Source organism: Artemia sp. Qi Xiang Cuo, chromosome 7, assembly GCF_049724085.1.
Source record: "Artemia sp. Qi Xiang Cuo chromosome 7, ASM4972408v1, whole genome shotgun sequence".
In the NCBI taxonomy this organism is placed as follows: Eukaryota; Metazoa; Arthropoda; class Branchiopoda; order Anostraca; family Artemiidae; genus Artemia; species Artemia sp. Qi Xiang Cuo.
In genome coordinates, this window is record NC_142800.1 from 25,763,588 (window position 1) to 25,784,888 (window position 21,301).

General features: G+C 34.8%; 1 protein-coding gene across 3 annotated transcripts in view; it reads right to left on the reverse strand.

The window, feature by feature from the left end:
• The window catches only part of LOC148950095 (ral GTPase-activating protein subunit alpha-1), a 246,939-nt gene extending 227,456 nt beyond the window's left edge, over window positions 1-19,483 (reverse strand). For all 3 annotated transcript variants that reach the window (XM_089092126.1, XM_089092128.1, XM_089092125.1), the window contains exons 1-3: window positions 19,393-19,483; window positions 8,734-8,884; window positions 2,069-2,179 (exon numbers count right to left, since the gene is read on the reverse strand). In XM_089092126.1, coding sequence (XP_088948252.1) covers window positions 2,069-2,179; window positions 8,734-8,839 — 217 coding nt within the window. In that variant the 5' untranslated portion in view covers window positions 8,840-8,884; window positions 19,393-19,483. The remainder of the gene's footprint in view (window positions 1-2,068; window positions 2,180-8,733; window positions 8,885-19,392) is intronic.
• Between the last annotated feature and the right edge of the window lie 1,818 nt (window positions 19,484-21,301).

Below are 21,301 nucleotides of genomic sequence, written 5' to 3' on the forward strand. Positions count from 1 at the left end.
AGGACACACGCCTCGCCGGTAGGGCATGGCAATATTTTGGTGGGTCATGGGCAAGACGTGCACCCTTCGGCTGACTTTATTTTATAACGTTAATTTTGAAAAGAAAAACATTTTTTTCTTGAATAACGTCCGATTCAGATGCATTTAAAGAGTAAAAAAGATACATGACAGCATTGCAATGACGTTATACGTTGTATAAAAGGTGTTGTATTCAGACGATATTTTTCATTAGTAATCGATCAATCAATCAATTTATTTAAAAGAAACACAGAAGAAATTACAGGAATTACGACACCCACAAAGGCTCTTTGGCCTGTGAGAGTGGTACAATGAAAATAACAATAAATAATACCACTAAAATAGAACAGAAGGACAAGAAGAAAATAAGAAAAAAACTAAAAAACCAAAAACTACTACGCCATTAAAAATAAATAAATTAAAGAAATTGAAAAGGAAAGCTCGAGGGGAAAAAGAAGGGAGGAGAGAACTGTCTGGGCATAAGAGGTGGTTGGTTAGATGTTTCTTAAATTGTCCATAAAAATGATATAGTCGAATTTTAACTGGTAGGGAATTCCAGATGGAGGCACAACATAATACTGGATTGGAATACGATCTTATGGTTTTTGTTTTCTGAATGAAAATATCCATATCATTTCTGAGAGAAAAGAAATACAAGATTCAATGCGTAATTCAGAATTTAAAAGATATAATTGTTCGAAGAAATTAGGGAGGAGTCCATGAAAATACTTAAAAATGAAACAAGAGGAAAGAAAGATGTATGTGGATTGACCATCCAATAAATTCATGCTGAGCTGATCGGTCATCCAAAAATATACCGCCCAAAAGAATACAAAGTTATACAAAGTGTTACAAAAGTAATACAAAAGAATACAAAGTGTCTTTTAAGCTTCCTTCAGGTGAATACATGTAAAATTTTGAGTTAAAAAATTCGAATATTACGAGGGTGGCATCAGGATTTAAAAATACGAGGGTGGCATCAGGATTTAAAAATACGAGGGTGGCATCTAGGCGAGGATGGCCTAGGTGGGGCATGGCCCAACATCGGTTGGGAACCACTGCTCTAAATGGATGGTTTCGCACGCTCACCAAATCTCACATAACTCAGCAAAACCTTGTGTTTCTGTGATACGAATTTCTCAGCGTAAAACATAACAAAATATTACAAAACATAAACATAAACAAAACATGTTATGTAAAACATAACAAAATTCAACATTTCAAAAGCTGTTAGGTCTAAGCTCCCGAATAATTTCTTATGCAAAGGATGGTGAAGAATTAGAGTTTAGATGGGAAATATACATACATCGAGCTTCAAAACTGTAGCTCAAATCTCATGGCGGTTACACGTTTTATAATTTCTCAGTGTAAAACATAACAAAATAACTTTCAACACTTCAAAAGCTGTTAGCTTTGAGATCCCTAATAAATTTTTCGTGCATAGGATGGTGAAGAGTTAGAGTTTAGATGGGAAATATACAGACATCGAGCTAAAAAATTGTAACTCAAATCTCATGATATATAGTGAGGGAGAGGGAGGCAAAATGTATTTTTCAAAATTTAGGGGAGGGTAGTTTTGTTGAGTAGCGTAGTTGGGTAGTTGAGTAGGGAAGTTGAGTAGGAGGGTAGTTCTGATCAATTTGTGTCGAAGAAAATACCTAAAAGAGGCGTTTTTCAATGAAATTTAAAAAACAGCTGTCTTTCAAAATTTATGGCGGAGAGGAGAATGTAGGAGGAAGAAGGGGACATCAAAAACTTATTAAGTTTAATTCCTTTTGAAAAGCCTTTCATGCTTGATCAGAGCTTGCAGCTCCATCTCCATTTTACCTTTTTATGTTTTAAATAGTTCGCTTATGATCATTGTAATGGCTTTAAACGATGATTACGATGGTTATATGGATTCTTAAGTTATCCTAGTTTGAAAGGACTTGTTTCAGTGTGAAAGATTATACTTAGCGTATTGTAACTAAGTGGCTTATTATAGAAAATTACGTATTTAGCATGGAAGCCTAAATCTTATTGGGGACACAATTAAACATATAATATGTACCTTTCTGCTTAACGCATCCATCCAGTAGCGAGAAATTTTCAGAAAACAGGAGCATGATATGAGAGGCATGATGCTCAAAGAAGCACTTCTTTTCAAATCCATCCAAGTTTTCTGAAAAAGAAGAAATTTAAAAATAAATAATTTAAAAAAATATAGTGTAGAAAGGGAGGGTTAAATCCTAAAATGGATTAAATCCACAGAAGAAACGTTTGAAATAGCAACAAGAGACCCCGTAGTTTAGCGACTCAACTCGGATTCTTTACTTTCAGTTATAACTGCCTAATAATATATATTTATGACCCACGCCCATCACAAGAAGAAATATCGGAATGGGACATAAAACACGAATGGATATGTACAATTCAACATACAACAAATCGATAAAGCCCGTGGTGAGGCGACAAGCGTCGATACACCATTTTGTAAAGCTTATCGCACAAACCCGTCAGCTTCCCAACAATAATCGGGAATAAAAACTTTTTTAATGGTTTTTCAAAAGAAGAAGATAAGTAAGAACCTTACAAAACCCAAATAGAAAGATTGAGCACCACTAATATCTTTTTTGTCAAACATGGGGTAAAAGGTCAGAAAGGTGAAGAGTAGAATGAACGAAAAAAGTAGAATGAATCTTATCGAATCGGGGAAAACACACTGTATTCCCCAAAATGAAAAATTTCAGAGTAGCCAAACTGGGTTGTCATTCCAGCATCCCAGACAACATGCTCCCAAGGAGTATTTCGGAAATGCCACGCCCAACCGCCAGGTGGGATCTACATGGGGAATAGTGAAATTTAGATAATTTAAGAGGTCTCGTTATCAACATTAAGCAAAATACCGCTTTACTACTACTACTACTACTAACAACTCACCCCAGTACCAAGCCACATGAGGCCAAGACAGCTACGCACGCTCCTCCTATATCTCAATCTATTCAAAGCCTCCCTCTTTACATCGTCCCATCCCAAACGCGGATGACCTGCTTTCCGTTTAGCCCTAAAAGGTTGGCCAAAAAGGACAATCTTTGGCAATATGTCATCTTTCATCCATAGAACGTGCCCGCAGAGCCATCTCAACCTTTCTCTCATTATAGCCCTAGAAATCAGGATTGAACCGCACTTTTTGTACAGCCTACTGTTTGAAATGCGGTCAGTCAACCGGGTGTCCAGAACAATCCATAGGCAATTTCTCTGGAAAACATCTAGCAAATCTTCCTCCGTTCTTCGGAGCCCCCATGCTTCAGAACCATACTTAACCCCTGCCATCACTGTAGCCTCCAATATTCTAATCTTGGCCTGCAGACTTATCTTCCTATTCTTCCAAACTTCTTTCAACTGTGAAAAACCACCCAAGGCCTTGGCTATTCTACTTTTAACACCACTGCTCCCACCATCTTTACTAGTAATACTGCCAAGGTAAGTGAAGCTGTCCACCTGAAGCTATTCATTGCCAGGTATCACCTTTCCATCTTCCCTTATTCCTAGCCTTAGCGACTTAGGTCTTTTTAACATTAATTTTCAAACCTATTCTAGGACCCTGAATTCGCAAAACTTCTAAAAGCTCATTCATTTTACTCACACTTTCATCTAGGATGCTTAAATCATCAGCATAATCTAAGTCCAGAAAAGTCTTTCCTCCCCATTTAGTTCTGTGTTCTCCCATTGCCTTCCCTATGCTCCTTAAGACAAAGTCTATCAAAATGATCCACATAAAGGGGGATAGAACACAACCCTGCTTAACTCCTGATTTAATACAAAACCAGCTGCTAACTTCATTTCCTGCCATAACTGCAGCAGTGTTATTCTCGTAAATAGCACTAATCACTGTAATGTACAATTCACATCCGAAATTCTTAAAAAGTGCAAAAGGCTTTTAAACTTACCTGGGAATATAACTTAATTACAAAATTGGACCTACGAATTTTGCATGAACTAAACAATTCAATAAATTCTTTCAAGAAAATCTAACAATAGCAGCAATGACAGAACGGAACAATGAACTGGAATTCAAATTTCAGAATCTTAGAGGTGGTATATTCCTTGTTTAACAAACCTTAAATTTACTAAAAAATTATCTTAACCAAATTTTACCCAGACTTGGGTCTCCTAACCTTCTCAGGACACATTTACAACCAGAAACTTTGCAGGAACGTTATCTCCTAAGATCCCATCGTATTGGATAAACATTGGCCATCAGGCTTCTTTTTTCACTTTCCTGTGAATTGACGAATATGCCTCAAATTTTGGAAAAGCCGATTTTGACATCAAAAGTTGAACCAGGTCTAAAAATATCAGGACCAGAACAAAGGAGTGGGCAAATAATAAAATGCCAAAATTTGATATTTTGTCATATTTTCTCCAGTGCGTTTCCAAACGCACTGGAAGGGGTTACGTCGGAGGATCTTTCCATGGAGGAATTTCTCCATGAAGGGGGTGCCCAGATTTCCCAGAATTATTTAAAAACGATCAGAAATTAAATTTAAAAAAACAAGTTTTTTCAACTAAAAGTAAGGAGCAGCATTAAAACTTAAAACGAACAGAAATTATTACGTATATGAGGGGGGTCGCCCCCTCGTCAATACCTCACTCTTTAGGCTAAGGTTTTTTTAGTACTTTCAAAAAAGCTAGGCTATTTATTCTAATTAAACGGCCTTTTGTGATTCAGGGTCATCCTTAAAGAGCTGGAACAAAATCCGAACTTTACCGTAAAAAGCGAGGTATATGAGGGTGAACCCCCTCATATACGTAATAATTTATGTTCGTTTTAAGTTTTAATGTTGCTCCTTACTTTTAGTTGAAAAAATTTTTTGTTTTTTTTTTATTTAATTACTGACCTACTGTGCATTTCGAGTAGTATCCGTTTAACTAAGCCTAAATGCCAAGCCCTACCATATTGAAAGCTAAAGTTTTCAAACACTTATTGAAACATACAAAATCTACCAAGCCATTTCACCTTGAAGGCTAAAGTTTTCAAAGCCTTAACAAAACACAGAAAAATATACCTGCAATACACAAACACGAAGATATGTGGCCAAGCAATGGAGTGGCCAAATAATAATATCCCAATCTTTACATTATTATACATCCTCCAGCGCATTTGGAGTAACAACTACTGAGATGACTCTAAATATCGAGCCATTCCACACTAGAGGCTGGTTTTTTGGTAATTTTAATAAAATATAATAAAATATAGATATGTGGCCAAGCAATGGAGTGACAAAATAATAATATCCCAATATTTACATTTTTATTATACATCCTCCACTGCATTTCGAGTAACATCTACTGAGATGACTCTAAATATCGAGCCATTCCACATTAGAGGCTGGTTTTTTGGAAATTTTAATAAAATATAATAAAATATAAATATGTGGCCAAGCAATGCAGTGGCCAAAAAATAATATCTTACATTTTTATTATACATCCTCCACTGCATTTCGAGTAACATCTACTGAGATGACTCTAAATATCGAGCCATTCCACATTAGAGGCTGTTTTTTTTTTGGAAATTTTAATAAAATATAATAAAATATAAATATGTGGCCAAGCAATGAAGTGGCCAAATAATAATATCCCAATCTTTACATTTCTATTATACATCCTCCACTGCATTTCGAGTAACATCTACTGAGATGACTCTAAATATCAAGCCATTCCACATTAGAGGCTGTTTTTTTGAAAATTTTAATAAAATGTATGACAATATGTTAAATGCGATTTTGGGGGATCTGGCACCTAGTTTTTTTTTCCTTTCGTTGCTCATGGTCTGGGAACTTATTGCTACGAGATTAAAACAGGTCGAGGCAACAGGATTTGTGCAAATATTCACGGCCCCTAATACCCCCCCCCTCCAAATAAGATGTCGTCCTATTAGCCTAGGTGAAACTCCTTAAAAGTTTCAAGCCAATTATAAAAAAGATTTTTGCTCTTTTGGATTGCAATTTTGAGGGAGGGGGAGGGTCAGTATCCCCAAACTATAAATTTGTAATGTATATTAGGGTCCACCTTGCCAGGGGCTTACAGTTTTAAATTTCAGGCCACCAATAAAAAGAATTGGGGCCCTTAAGCATAAACGACTTGTTTTTCTTTTTTGATGAATTAGGGTCTTCTTGACCAAAGAACTTTCAGATGTAAGTTTCAAGCACATCAGAAAAAAAAATATTTGCCCCAGCTTTTGGGGCACCTTTTTTGGAGAATTTCATACCCCAAACTTTTTTTGGCATGCTAGGTCCCTCTTGGCACACACACTTAATACTGAATCAAAGTGATCAGGGATAAAAAGTTTTTGGCCCATTTCTGAGCCTCCTGACCCTGTCCCTCCTGACAAATGTTTGTTCATCTTGGCCCAAAGAACGATCCCTAAAAATTTCGAGCTCATTGGACACCCAAGATCAAATTTAACCCCAACTCTTTTCACTATAAAACATATCTACATTTTTCGTAATTTGCAGCCCTAGTCCCAGGAGATGTGCCACAGCTGGTGTCAAGGTAATGTCAACCCCGGGGCGTATTTATTAAATTTTTCAGCTATTCTGAACAAAACAGCCATCTTAAATTTCAATTCAATATCCGGGGGGTTACAGGGGTTTGGTTAGGAAAAAGACAAGGGAGGGCACTGGCTGCCATCCAATCACTTTTCCTGTAGAGAAAAGGCACTCAAAACTTCCCAGTTTCCCATCAAATCAGCACCATCCAAGTTTTTTATAACCACTCCTTCCATACAAAGTGGCTTGGGGGAAAAATAACACATATAATGGTTACAGTTTTTAACTATAGGCAATTCTGGAGTGTTGTCTCTGAACATAACCAATGCGAGAGTGCTGCCTCTGAAAAAAAAGGGCAACATTTTTTTTTCAATTGACTCCAATAAGGCGTGACAAAACAAGTTGGACATTCCTAATGTATAAGACAACAAGTAGCATCAGACGATCTTCAGCTCCTTGTTAAGTCTAGGATAGTGGCCTATTGCCAAACATAGATTCGACCAGCTTTTTGTATAGATCTTCTGTATATTGAATCCTAAAATAAACACTGTAAATTTTCCTTGCTTCCAAAAAGATAAAAGGACCAAAACAAAACGTTTATACAAAGGTTCTAAAAGGACGTTATTCTATCAACAATATGTGTGTATTTAAATTGAAGATGCTTATGATGTTAATAGACATGGCACTTGCACGTCAGTCTGATGGCTAATAACTCCCTTATCTAGACTGTGGACTAAACACACTGTAGGAACTTGTGTATAGTAACAAAACTTAGAAATCAGCAGCTATAGAAGTTCAACTAAATGAAGGAGAGTTGTAGAAACTCAGTTCTATCGCAACCTGTTAAAAGTTAACAACTTGATGCCAATACTTATTTTCCAGGTCAGAATTTTTTAGAGACATCTACTGAGAATATGAGTTAATTTTGTTAAGAATTGAGTGCAGTTAGTTTTGCTATGAATTAAAACCCAGATTATGAGGTGAAATTAGAGTCATATTGACATTGTCTCATCACCATCATTATTCCTGGTACTCTATTAATGATTGGATGAATTGTTTTAATAGTGATTGAGATGAATAAAATACATACAAATAAAAACCTTTAAATAAAACCATTCAGTTTAAGTAATTCCCAGAAGTCAATTCGAACATCCTGTTTCTTGTAAGGTGTTGCATTTCTTGTACAACTCTATTTGATAAGAAGGCCCTGTCTATATCATTGACAATACCATACTTCTTTTCCACAGCACAGATAAGAAACAAAACATTTCTAAAATGGTTTTCTAAGACAATGGACAAAACCAAAACATTCCACAAATGAACATTACAGTCTATTTTCAATGACTCTCATTAATAGACGACTAGAACATGATAAATACAAATTAGAAGAACTGTACATCCTTTCTTAACCAGAACAAAATCCTTCCAAGAAGTCTGCTATAGTCAAGAAAGGAATAAAGCTCTTCAAATACATTCTTTTCTTTTAATTTTTATATTCATCTAATAACAGGAGCTCTAAACAGAGGGGTATTTGCCTCCTTCTTCCCCAACAGATTTTAAAAATTGTTGTTTTTTTTTGCAATCATTGAAAAATAAATAAATAAAAAATCATATCCCATTTATTTTAAAAATTATTTTTTTGCGTCTTATTTTTTTATTAAAAGACACCCCCCACACCCTCCCTACATTTTTATGAATTGGCAATTCTTACTGATAATGGTACAGATGGTCATGAAAGATGTGGTCAAAATATCAAATTCTGGAATGTTTATAATTTAAACCATTGTCTTCCAGGTTTTTTTTTCTTTTTGAATCTATACATCCCCTGTCTGTTAGGCCAGGTATATAAGAGTTAATATTGAGACATTCAATGAGAACATTTTTTCATAAATATTTACTACCAATTTACCAGATAAAAAAATCAAACTACTGACCAGGATGAACAATCTTATGTATCCCCCCCCCCCCAAACACAGACAAAGTTCAATCTTAGCAAGGAAGATTGAAATATAGCCACAGTCAGAGTGTCAATTCAAGCTTATTCCTGAAAACAAGCTAAAAAGTTGTAAATTGAGATTTTAGCCTTCTAAAATGTATGAAGACAGATGCAACAACAATGACCATGTCAGAATAATTAATTGAACAATATTTAAAAAATATAAAGAAAATCTGTAAAAATATTTACCTAAGACAAACTTTAAATGTTTATGCCTTGTTTGCAAGTCCTTTTTGAGGTCCAAAAATTTTTGCACTGACTTCTTGGGGTCCAACTTATTTTTACTGCTAAACATGATTAATTCATCACCATACCTCCGTGATTTGATGATTCAAAGACCCTGAAAATAAACCTCAGTAGCATGGAAGGTTACATATGAAGTATTGACAAGCTACAAGCTACTTAGCAACTGTGCACTCTGTGATAATGAACTGTATTAATACACACTTTTTATATTATAAATTTAGAGCCTCTCCCCCCTTCCTACCAACAACAAATCAAAGAAAAATAAAGGGGCAATGAACATATTCAGCAATCTCAAACCAAACTACAGAAGAAGGCCCAAGAACATCAAGAGAGACACTCAGCTAAATTTTGAGTCTTGATATAACTAGATTTGTTTTTCAATTCAGTTTTACTTTTGATTTTAGTTCATATATTGCTGTACTAAAGAGTGTTGGTGAAAGTTAGTGACTTGACTGTTACAAGCATTCCTATCCTCAGGAATCCTGTTTCACTTACTTAGTACTTTAGGAAAAAAAAAAAAATGAATATCTAAATAAAAAAATTTCATAAAACATTTTAGATGGTTTCTTTTTTTACATGTAATGTGTCTAAGCAGCTGAGGCTTGAAGAGAGGGGACAATGATACAAAAAAAATATTGTTTTTTCATATAGCTTATTTTCTGTTTGCACATAATGTCCCCCAAGAGGAACCAGAGTCTCCAAATGATTCTTGGACATTTAGTGAGCCCTGCCCCAAAATCCACTGATACTGTCAGAACCTGCCCAGATCCTGAAAAGATATTTTACAAATAGATTTTGTAGAATAATTTTGAATTTGATAGCTATGACAAAATAAAATTTTAACCTGTTTGGATACAAGTTTCTTGTCCCAGATTGGAAGAGATAACTACATGGTTTCTCAACATTTACACATATCACAATGGAGAATTAGATGACATAGTTTACATTTGTGTCATTTGTGGATTTTAAATGGGCTTAAAAATACACAAGAAACATATTTATAATTTAGATTAAAAATTGCCAAGAAATTTATTATAACTCAGACTGGCCTTAGATACTACCTATACAAATCCCAAGGATTCCCCAACCACATTCCATAGTGAAATTGGGAATCCTACAGGCAGGATTTTTAGAGACCTACTGAGAAGATAGCCCCTACAAAAACCATAATATTCTTCCTTCTTCCCTTGAAAGGCCATAATATTTTTCCTTCAAATGTTTTGATTAAGGGAAAATGCACTAACAAGTAGGAGAAAAGCCCTGGTCCAAAGAAGAGAACAGTAAATATTTTTTTTTTTTTTTTTTTTTTGGTTAGACTTAGACTTGCACCATTGTTGGTTGACAGAGAAGAAAGTCAAGTTAGGGGACAAAGTCAAGGGGGAGAGCTATCCTATAACTCAATTCTAAAAATTGTATATCTGATTTTTTTTTTTTTTGCAAAGTATATAGAGCTTCTTTGTCTTCACTCTGCTTAGCTTTCTATCTGTTTTTACCATTTACTTGTGGTTTCAATAAGTGAACAAGTGGGAGGAGGGGGGGGCTATTTTTTGTTTTCCAAAGTTCAACCTTTTGTAAGAAAAAGATTGCAGGAGAATTCAAGCGTAAGAAATTTTGAAATCAAATAAACAAATTAAAAAGGATTAGTATTTGGCTTTGGGGATGTGAAGCTTTGTTTCAAAATTCAGAAAATTAGACAAAAAGTTTGCTCAGTTGGTTTCTCATCTTTTTGAAAAGACAAACATCTCCAAAAATTCAAAGCAATAATTAAGTTAGTCATGTTAGTCACCCCCTGTTCATTCAAAGCAGGAATCAACAAAAATTGGGCCAACATAGACTAAAAGCTGAACTGGAACTCAGCCATCAACAGAAGTTGACACAGCACCACCAGTGAAAATCCACAGGAGGTGACCACCATCTTATCTTGCTGGCAAATACAGTTTAAGGTGAAGGTTACACAAACATAAATTCCCCACAGAATATGATCACAAAATGTTTTGTGTTAACAAGGCTCATGAAAAGCTAAGAAATTTTACTTATTTGATTATGGAGATTCAGCAGTTTTTGTTGGTTCCATGGCACCATTACCAGATGATCTTCACAGAATCCTGGTAGTTATCTGTTTACCTTTTCTTCTTTCTCTATATTCATTCTGTATTCTCTGAAAGCAACTAAGAAAATGCTCTTTTAGGATATCCTCTGCTGGGAGATCCTTTCACATGGCAACAGTACATCAAATAAGCTCTGTTTAAGATTGTCAGGGAGTTCTTCATTGTAAGTAGCCCTGATGAGCAACACCTAGTAGGATCAAATCAACATAGCTCTGCTATGTTACTATTGAAAAGGTTTATTTCAGTCATTTAGGTAATATAGGTTACAAAGATTTGTGAGAACAGGTGCTCCACAATAGCAGGTCTATCAAACAAATTTCCTGAGGTGTTGAGTTTAGTGCTTTACAAAATTGTTTCTGAACATCTACAGTTTAGGAAACTGTGCTCCTGTTGTGTCCCAAAACTCCTAACACCAGAAAAACCAAAGATTTTGGTGTGCAATAAAATTCTTGACTTTTTATTACAAAGAAGGTGACAGTTTCTTGAATGAGATTGTAACTAGAGGTGAAACATGGTTTTTGCATATCACACACAAATCAAAATAACAGAGCATGGAATGGAGACACACACAGTTGCCTGTAAAGGTGAAGGCCAAACAGACTCTGTCCCAGGACAAAAACATGGTGTTGGTGTTTTGGGATAGGAATGGTGTTTTGATGGTCAGCTTCATGCAACAAGGAATAACTATCAATTCAGAAGCATACTGTAAAATGCTCAGAATGCTATGCAAAATTATTCAAAAAAAACATGCCATATGCTGACAAAGGGAATTATCCTTCTCCTTGACAATGCAAGACCCCATACTGCTAGTCAGATCTGCAATTTGTTGAAGTTTTGGCTGGGAAGTTACAGACCACCCACCCTACAGTCCTGATCTTGCAGGAAGCAGTTACCATCTGTTTCTCTAACTCAAACAACACCTCAGCAGCAACTGTTATAATGATGACAATAATGTGAAAGCAACAGTGAACTCTTTGTTATCAGAGCATGTGGCAAGTTAATGAAGAGGGTTTTTAATAATTGGTGAAGAGTTATGATAAGTGTTTCATCAAACTTGGCAATTATGTTAAAAAAAGAGTAAAGTATCTACTTTCTGAAAACAAATTTACTTTTTAAAATAACCTTTTGCTGTGCACTTATGGTCAAATGGAACTTACTTAAAAACATGCCTCTTAGATGTACTAATTAAATAAGGTGCATAGAAACTGTCTTGAACCTCAAATTTTGCTTAATCCTCATTTTAAGGTTTGAAAGATTTAGGCTAGGGTAAGATACCCAGTAGACAGACAGCTAATCACCACTTTAACAGCTAAATTATTATAAAATCTCTATCTTATCCCCTAGAAAGTAAATTGTTTCACCATTGAACTCATCAAAATATTCTAAATAAGTATGTGATTAGTTAGAATGTTTTAATCATATACAATACTCACAGTTTCAAATATACTGATAAACCACAGTAGAGCCTAAGCTTGAACACATTTAAAGCTTAAGTATATTTCTTGAAAATTATGTCTAATCTTGAAAAATTCTATCTAATCTTGGATGCAGGATCTTGCAGCTAAAACAACATATCCAAATCACAGGCAGAGTTCATCTTGGATAAATCTAAGCTACAGCAAGTGCTGTGAAACAGAACAAATTGTATGTATATAGACTAGGTTGTAGGGGTAACTTTTGTCTCAATTCAAATGTTGAAAAACCACAAATTTTACAAGATAATAGTTAGCCAATCCCAACTAGTCCAGTCCTAAATATCCCCCAATTCTAACTAGATTGACTTATAGGCTGTACATAATGCCCATCATTATGGGCTGGATGTACATGTACAGGAAAGATAGGCTACATTTAAATCAGGACATCTGTCCATAATCAGGCACTGGTCAAGTACTGGGGGGTTATACCCTAAGCTATTCCTTAAATTTAAGAAGAAAGACTTGGGTAAAGGTCATAAGTACAGGCTATTGAGAAGAATACATGTTAAAAAAAAAAATTCTTACTTCATGGTATGCAGAATAACTGTAGCAAACAGATTCTGACTGCAGCTCCACTATACTTTACCCTCAATACCCCTAATTTATGAATATATACCCCAAATTATATACTTTCCATGCATTCTGCCACCCATCAATCTTGTTTTTCTAGTTTTTGTTTCATCACAGTTGATTTAATTTACAAATAGACAGGTTGAAACAAGAGGGAAGCATTGGGAGAATAAAAGGGAAGTATCTAATTTTTCTGTAATTTACCCATGTACCTGTAAATTAAATCAACTGTGACAAACAAGAACTAGAAAAACAAGAGAGACACATAGGTTGTGTGCAAGGGAAATATATAATTTGGGCTATCTAATTTTATATTTGGGGAGTTTTGGGGTAAAGTACACTGGAGCTGCAGTCAAAATGTGTTAGCAATAATTATTTTGTATGTTATGAAGTAAAAATTGCTTTCTTAAAATGTTCCCTTCTCAGCAGCCCCTACTCTATACCTTTGCCAATCCAGAATATAGCTTAAAATACTACTGAAATAATAGGAATAGCAATTCCAAAAACAAAGCCAATAAAAAATAGACTAAAACCATAAAATTAAGGTTAAACATTTTTTTGCAATTTAGAAAGGTATAAACCCAGATGAATGTGCAGTTGGATAGTTCTTCTGAGGAAAACACAAAACTTTAGTACCATAAGATTCCTTATGGTAAAATTCTACTTTTGGCTATCTTGGAAAGGGGTTAGGTCAGAAAAATTAAACTTTCAGGGATGGGTCTATAGGCTAAAGCATGGGTAAATTTTCAGCAGTTCATATTATTGACTTACAAATAAAGTGAACATACTACTTGATGTCTTTTTTATGCTCTTTATGAATATAATAATCATTTTTGTTAGAAAGGAATTTAAAAATCTGTGTGTTATAAAATTGAAACCTTATGAAGTAGCCTACAACAAAATTGTTTTCAGCTTCACAACTTTGCTCAATTCTAATTTAGCCTATAAGGTTTTAGAGATATGCAAATACATTTCCTAAATTTTGAAAAAAAAAACATTGATATGGCTTAAAATTATACTCAAATAACACAAATTGCATTTTTGAGACCTAGAGCCAGAGAAAAAGAAACTGATAACAAAAAATTAAGGTAAACTGTTTTTTTTTGCAAAAATTTCAATAGGTAAAAATCATATTTCAATCGTAATTTCAATAGGGAGAAGGAGTGCAGGTAGGTATTTTAAAATACCTTCCCAGGATATTTAAATTTTTACCAAATCGTATTATTGACTTATGAATAAAGTGAATAGGCCTATAACCACTCAATGCCTTTTTTTATGCTCTTTCCAAATATAATAATCATTTTTGTCAGAAATGAATTTTACCCCCACTCCTACATATACCAATTCAGGGTAGGCCCTATATATTTGCACATTAGGGGGTGGGGGCAAATTTTATTTATGATGTAAATGGGAGGTAAGTTTAAACTTTACCCCCACCACATAATGTGCAAAAATATACCCTGAATTGGTATATAGGGGTGGGGGTAGAATTCATTTCTGACAAAAATGATTATGCTATTAGGCTATATTTGGAAAGAGCATAAAAAAGGCATCAAGTGGTATATTCACTTTATTCATAAGTCAATAATATTATTTGGTAAAAATCTAGGTAAAATTCTACTTTAGTTACTTTTGGCTATCTTGGAAAGGGGTTGGAATAGGAAAATGAAACTTTCAGGGATGGATGTACATGCTAAGGCTCGTACCGAGAAGGTACTTTGAAGCGACTCACACCACTCCTCCCCCCTCTCTGGAATGGTAAATTACTGCACATTACTAGTTTTTTAATTTCATATTTCCTCCTATATTACTATCATAATCATAAATCACTGTTTACCTTACACAACTTCAGCTTTTAACCTTGTTCATTAAAATATATTCCAAAATCATATTTACATCCTAAACCAATTAATTTCCAATCCTTGCTGACTATTGTTATGGTATAATAAAACCAGGCTTGTTGTGATGTCACAACTTTGCTTATTAGAAACCCTTACCCTTGAGGGTAGCAGGCACATGCCAGACATCTCTTTGTTGATAAGACCATTTAAACTGTATTAATTAGGGAAAGGATTTGACAAGAGGGACCAATAAAAATAACCTAATCGTTTTTAGAGGACAAATTATGTCATGGGAAGATGTTTTTGAAATCCCTCTTCCACCCAAACTCAAAATTTTCTAAAATTCTACTTTAGAAGCTTTTAAAGTATTTCTAAAGTACTGAAATATAGAGTGCTAAAAACATCAGAATTGACTTTAGAGGAGATGCTATATCAAGGGAAAAGGTTTTTAAAATCCCCCCAAACTCAAAATTTTCCAAAATTCTACTTTAGAAGCTTTTTAAATATTTCTAAAACACTAATAGATAGAGTGATAAAACATCAGAATCGACTTCAGAGGACATGTTATATCACGGGAAGAGGTTTTTGAAATCCCCGTTCCCCCCAAACTCAAAATTTTCAAAAATTCTACTTTAGAAGCTTTTTAAATATTTCTAAAGCACTAATAGATAGAGTGCTAAAAACATTAGAATCGACTTCAGAGGACACGTTATATCACGGGAAGATGTTTTTGAAATCCCCCTTCCCCCCAAACTCAAAATTTTCCAAAATTCTACTTTAGAAGCTTTTTAAATATTTCTAAAGCACTAATAGATAAAGTGCTAAAAACATTAAAATCAACTTCAGGGGACACGTCATATCACGGGAAGAGGTTTTTGAAATCCCCCTTCCCCCCAAACTCAAAATTTTCCAAAATTTTAGTTTAGAAGCTTATTAAATATTTCTAAAGCACTAATAGATCGTGCACTACAAATATCAGAATCGACTTTAGAGGACAATTTATGTTACGGGAAGCTGTTTTTGGAATCCCCCTTCCCCCCAAACTCAAAATTTTCCAAAATTCTACTTTAGAAGCTTTTTAAATATTTCTAAAGCATTAATAGATAGAGTGCTAAAAACATCAGAATCAACTTCAGAGGACACGTTATATCACGGGAAGAGGTTTTTAAAACCCCCCTTCCCCCCAAACTCAAAATTTTCCAAAATTCTACTTTAGAAGCTTTTTAAATATTTCTAAAGCACTAATAGATAGTGCGAAAAACATTAGAATCGACTTCAGAGTACACGTTATATCACGGGAAGAGGTTTTTAAAACCCCCTCCCCCCAAACTCAAAATTTTCCAACATTCAACTTTAGAAGCTTTTTAAATATTTATAAAGCACTAATAGATAGAGCGCTACAAATATCAGAATCGACTTCAGAGGACAAATTATGTTACGGGAAGATGTTTTTGGAATCCCCCTTCCCCCCAAACTCAAAATTTTCCAAAATTCTACTTTAGAAGCTTTTTAAATAACATCTTCCCATGACATAACTTGTCCTCTTAAGTTGATTCTGATGTTTGTAGCGTTCTGTGTCTTACCTAGACCCCAGCACCATGCCGGCGCATCAACCAAACGCTGCCAACAAGAGGCTCGGTTGACCGCCACTGAAGTGTCACAACATCGCTGGCGTGCCGCTGGAAGAGGCGGCGGTGTTTGGTTGACTTTGAATTAATTTTGCGGCAATTCTTTATTGTGTCAACTACAAAATCGAAGCTTTTCTTTTCTCGTGAGGTTTAAGTATTTTGATTTTCCTGATTAGAAATCAAGCAAGACTTGCACTATTCCCAAATTTTCGGGGATTTTCCAGAAATCTCTGTGCCACCCCAAAAAAAATTTGGTTCCCCAAGTCCCCGAAAATCACCCAATCACGGTGCCACCTCTAGTGAATTATCACTAGTGACTATCCCTGCCAAATATTACTTTGTATACCATAATTCTTCACTACTCTCTTGTTCGTTAATTTTCATTTCTTGTGTTTCTTTGCATACAAACCAGACATATATAATTGCAATATACATGGTTCTTCATATGCTGACAAAAGTATCGTCTTTATGAGATGATACTCTTTACGTTACTTACGCCTTGCTCTTTACGTTACTTTAGCGTAAAGAGCTAGTGGTTGAGGAGGGGACAGCCCCTTTCATATACAGAATAATTGAAAGTAAGTAAGAACTGAAACTGAAAGTAAGGAGTGACGTTAAAACTTAAAATGAACAATAATTATTCTGTATATGAAAAAGGCTGTCCCCTGCTCAACCCCTAGCTCTTTACGATAAAGTAACGTAAAGAGCAAGGCGTGGAGGAGGGGACAGTCCCTTTCATATACGGTATAATTGTTGTTTGTTGTAAGTTTTAATGTTGCTCCTTACTTTCAGTTAAAAAAAACCTGTTTTTATTACTTAATCTCATAAAGACAATACTTTTGTCAGCATATGAAGAACCGTGTATATTGCAATTATATCTGTCTGGTTTATATGCAAAGTAACACAAGAGACGAAAATTAACGTAAAAGAGAGTAGTGAAGAATTATGGTATACAAAGTAATATTTGGCAGGGATAGTCACTAGTGATAAATCACTAGGGGTGGCAACATGGTTGGATGATTTTCGGAACAAATTTTTTTTGGGGGTGGCACAGAGATTTCTGGGAAAATCCCCAAAAATTTGGGAATAGTGCAAGCCCTGCTTGATTTCTAATCAGGAAAATCGAAATACTTAAACCTCATGAGAAAAGAAAAGCTTTGACTTTGCAGTTGACGCAATAAAGAATTGCGGCAAAGTTAATTCAAAGTCAACCAAACACCATCGCCTCTTCCAGCAGCAGGCAAGCAACGTTGTGACACTTCAGTGGCGATCAACCGAGCCTCTCGTTGGCAGCATTTGGTTGATGCGCCGGCATGGTGCTGGGGTCTAGGTAAGACACAGAGCGCTACAAACATCAGAATCAACTTAAGAGGACAAGTTATGTCATGGGAAGATGTTATTTAAAAAGCTTCTAAAGTAGAATTTTGGAAAATTTTGAGTTTGGGGGGAAGGGGGGTTTTAAAAACCTCTTCCCATGATATAACGTGTCCTCTCAAGTTGATTCTGATGTTTTTAGCACTCTATCTATTAATGCTTTAGAAATATTTAAAAAGCTTCTAAAGTAGAATTTTGGAAAATTTTGAGTTTGGGGGGGAAGGGGGATTCCAAAAACATCTTCCTGTAACATAATTTGTCCTTCAAAGTTGATTCTGATATTTGTAGTGCTCTATCTATTAGTGCTTTAGAAATATTTAATAAGCTTCTAAAGTAGAATTTTGGAAAATTTTGAGTTTGGGGGGAAGGGGGATTCCAAAAACATCTGCCTGTAACATAATTTGTCCTTCAAAGTCGATTCTGATATTTTTAGTGCTCTATCTATTGGTGCTTTAGAAATATTTAATAAGCTTCTAAAGTAGAATTTTGGAAAATTTTGAGTTTGGGGGGAAGGGGGATTTCAATAACCTCTTCCTGTGATATAATGTGTCCTCTAAAGTTGATTCTGATGTTTTTAGCAACCTATCTATTAGTGCTTTAGAAATATTTTAAAAGCTTCTAAAGTAAAATTTTGGAAAATTTTGAGTTTGGAGGGCAGGGGGATTTTAAAAACCTCTTCCCATGACATAATGTCTCCTCTGAAGTCGATTCTGATGTTTTTAGCACTCTATCTTTTAGTACTTTTGAAATACTTTAAAAGCTTCTAAAGTAGAATTTTAGGAAATTTTGAGTTTGGGTGGAAGAGGGATTTCAAAAACATCTTCCCATGACATAATTTGTCCTCTATAAACGATTAAGGTATTTCTACTGGTCTCTCTTGTCAAATCCAATTCCTAATTAATACAGGTCAAATGGTCTTATCAACACAGAGGTGTTTGGCATGTGCCTGCTACCCTCAAGGGTGATGACTTCTGATTAGCAAAGTTGTGCCATTACAACAAACCTGGTTTCATTATACCATAACAATAGTCAGCAAGGATAGGAAATTAAATGGTTTAGGATTTAAATAGGATTTTGGAATATATTTTAATGAACAAGGTTAAAAGCTGAAGTTGTGTAAGGTAAGCAGTGATTTATAATTATGATAGTAATATAGGATGAAATAGGCTATGAGTTAAAACAACTAGTAATGTGTAGTAATTTACCATTAAATAGAGGGGGGGAGGAGTGGAGGTAAGTACTTCAAAGTACCTTCCCAGGACATACCTTAGCATGTAGATCCATCCCTGAAAATTTCATTTTCCTAACCCAAACCCTTTCCAAGATAGCCAAAAGTAACTAAAGTAGAATTTTACCAAAATTTACCCAGTTTTGAGTGATTAATTGTAATATTGGATAAGACTACCCTAGGCTACTCAAACTTAGTGTCAGAAGGCTATCCCTAGGCTACTTACAATAGTGGACCATGTCTTAAAAGAATTTTTTAAACCTGTTATTAAGGAAGGGCGAAGCTAATGGTTAGAAGCTTTAAGGCTTGTTCTCTTTTCCGAGTGGGTACTATGGTGCGAGATGGGCCCCATTCCCAAAATTTTTACTCAAAATTTACCTGGTTTACAATTTTCCATTCAAATAAGCCATTTCGATGTTGCCGTGAGGACAAAATACAAAATTTAAGGGCTTTTCCAGGGGGTTTTGGCTTTTATTTTTCCTTGGGCCTTATTCGTAATGCGGCTCTCAGAGTTCAGACGCTTGACTAGGTTTAGCCCCTAGTTCCCACTTGCTGCGCGTTGTGAAATGGGAATAACAAAACTTTTTTTTAACGTATAAAAAATACTACGAAAATCACTTGTATGTTGTGGAAAAATATCAACTACCTATACCTTATCTACAGGAAATTAGTTTCAATCCACTATTCTCTGTTTAACTTCTATTATAGCTACAAAAAAGTAAAATAATGTCAATTTATAAGTTAAGGCTTGTAAGAAATTGAACAATAAGCTGTCACGTTTTCTCACACGCTTTGAAAAATCTCAACATTTTTGATTTTGTAATTTTCCACAAAAAGGCTGTTAAAAAAGCTTCTGTAGTCCGCAAAATTGTTGCGGTTTGCAGTGTGTGGAAACTAGAGACCTTTTTTGGTGAACATATTGTTAATCAACAATCTCCAGAATATGTTTGCTCATTAATTTTTATGGATCAGGAATGTTTTTTGTAAGAATTTTTATTCTTTTTAAAAATATGTCAACATTTTTAAAATCACGTGATCATTCTTCTATTATGTTCTATTGGATTCAAGTTTGCTTCGACAATTTTCACTGCTTACGCAGCTTTTCACTGTTTGATCAAAATCTGAAATTTTCAGTTTTATACAAATAAATGTGTCTAGTACTCTTTAAGAAGAGAAAGAGGTAGTTAAATAAAAAAGAAGCACTGCTCGTGTCTTACTTAAGAAAATAGATCAAGCCAATAATGAAAGTAAAAACTTTTATGGCAAAATAATTGTTTTTCTTCTAAAACTGTAAGAACAAAAAAAAACACAATAATATACTGCATTGAAATTTGCATTGCTAAATTTGACTAACCAATGTTTTCGTTTTTCCATTTTGGTAAACAGAAATTTCAATTGTTGGTCATTTTACTTGACAATACACTCCGCTGTCTCTCTTGTGAGTGAGGTGTCCCAGTGGCAAGATCATGCTGCATTACGGGAAAACTTTCTGTTGACCAGCAGTTTTAGTAAAATCCTGAAAAAAAAATTATTTGCGTGAAAAACAGAGCAGCCTTTTCAAATTGCCATGCACTCCACTTCTTTATTGCTTAGAATTACTCCCACAATCGACAATTGTCAATTCTTTGTAAGATACAACTCTCAAATTAGCTCTGGCCAGCTCAGTTGTTCAATTTCTTGTAAGGTTTTCCTTTAATAATGGCTTCCGATGTAGTCAAAATCGGATAATAACTTCTGCTAAGTGATTATAGTAACACAATAAAAGGTTTAAGAGCAAAAGAGTTTGCAAAAAAAATTTAGGTAATATAACTGACTTTTTATCACTAAAAAGACAGTTCACTTTCTTTTACTCGCACAGCTTTCAGTTTATATTGGCTGCAAATTTTCACCAATAGAATCAGCCACCATCTCTTACTTTTGAATGTCAATTAGACCAGCATTTGATAACCAAAGAGTTTTGTGGGAGCGTCAAAACGATTCACAAAGCACACGGAAACGGGTTGTTTATCAATAATTTAGATTCAGTATTATTTGTGGGACGTTTAGGAAAAAAGCCTAGTGTTGATAAAACAAAATCATTGTTGGTCGCTAGAACACAATTGTTGATCGACAATGTTTTAGCAAAACATATTGTTGCTCATCAATGTTGATCAACAACGTCATCAGAAAAATTTTTAGGGAAAAGACAAATCCTCGTGGTCTTTCAATATTGGGATTGATTGATCGAAAGTTCATCAGTTTGAAAGTTCAGTTCAAAATTACTTTGATACTAGGTACACACTGCCAT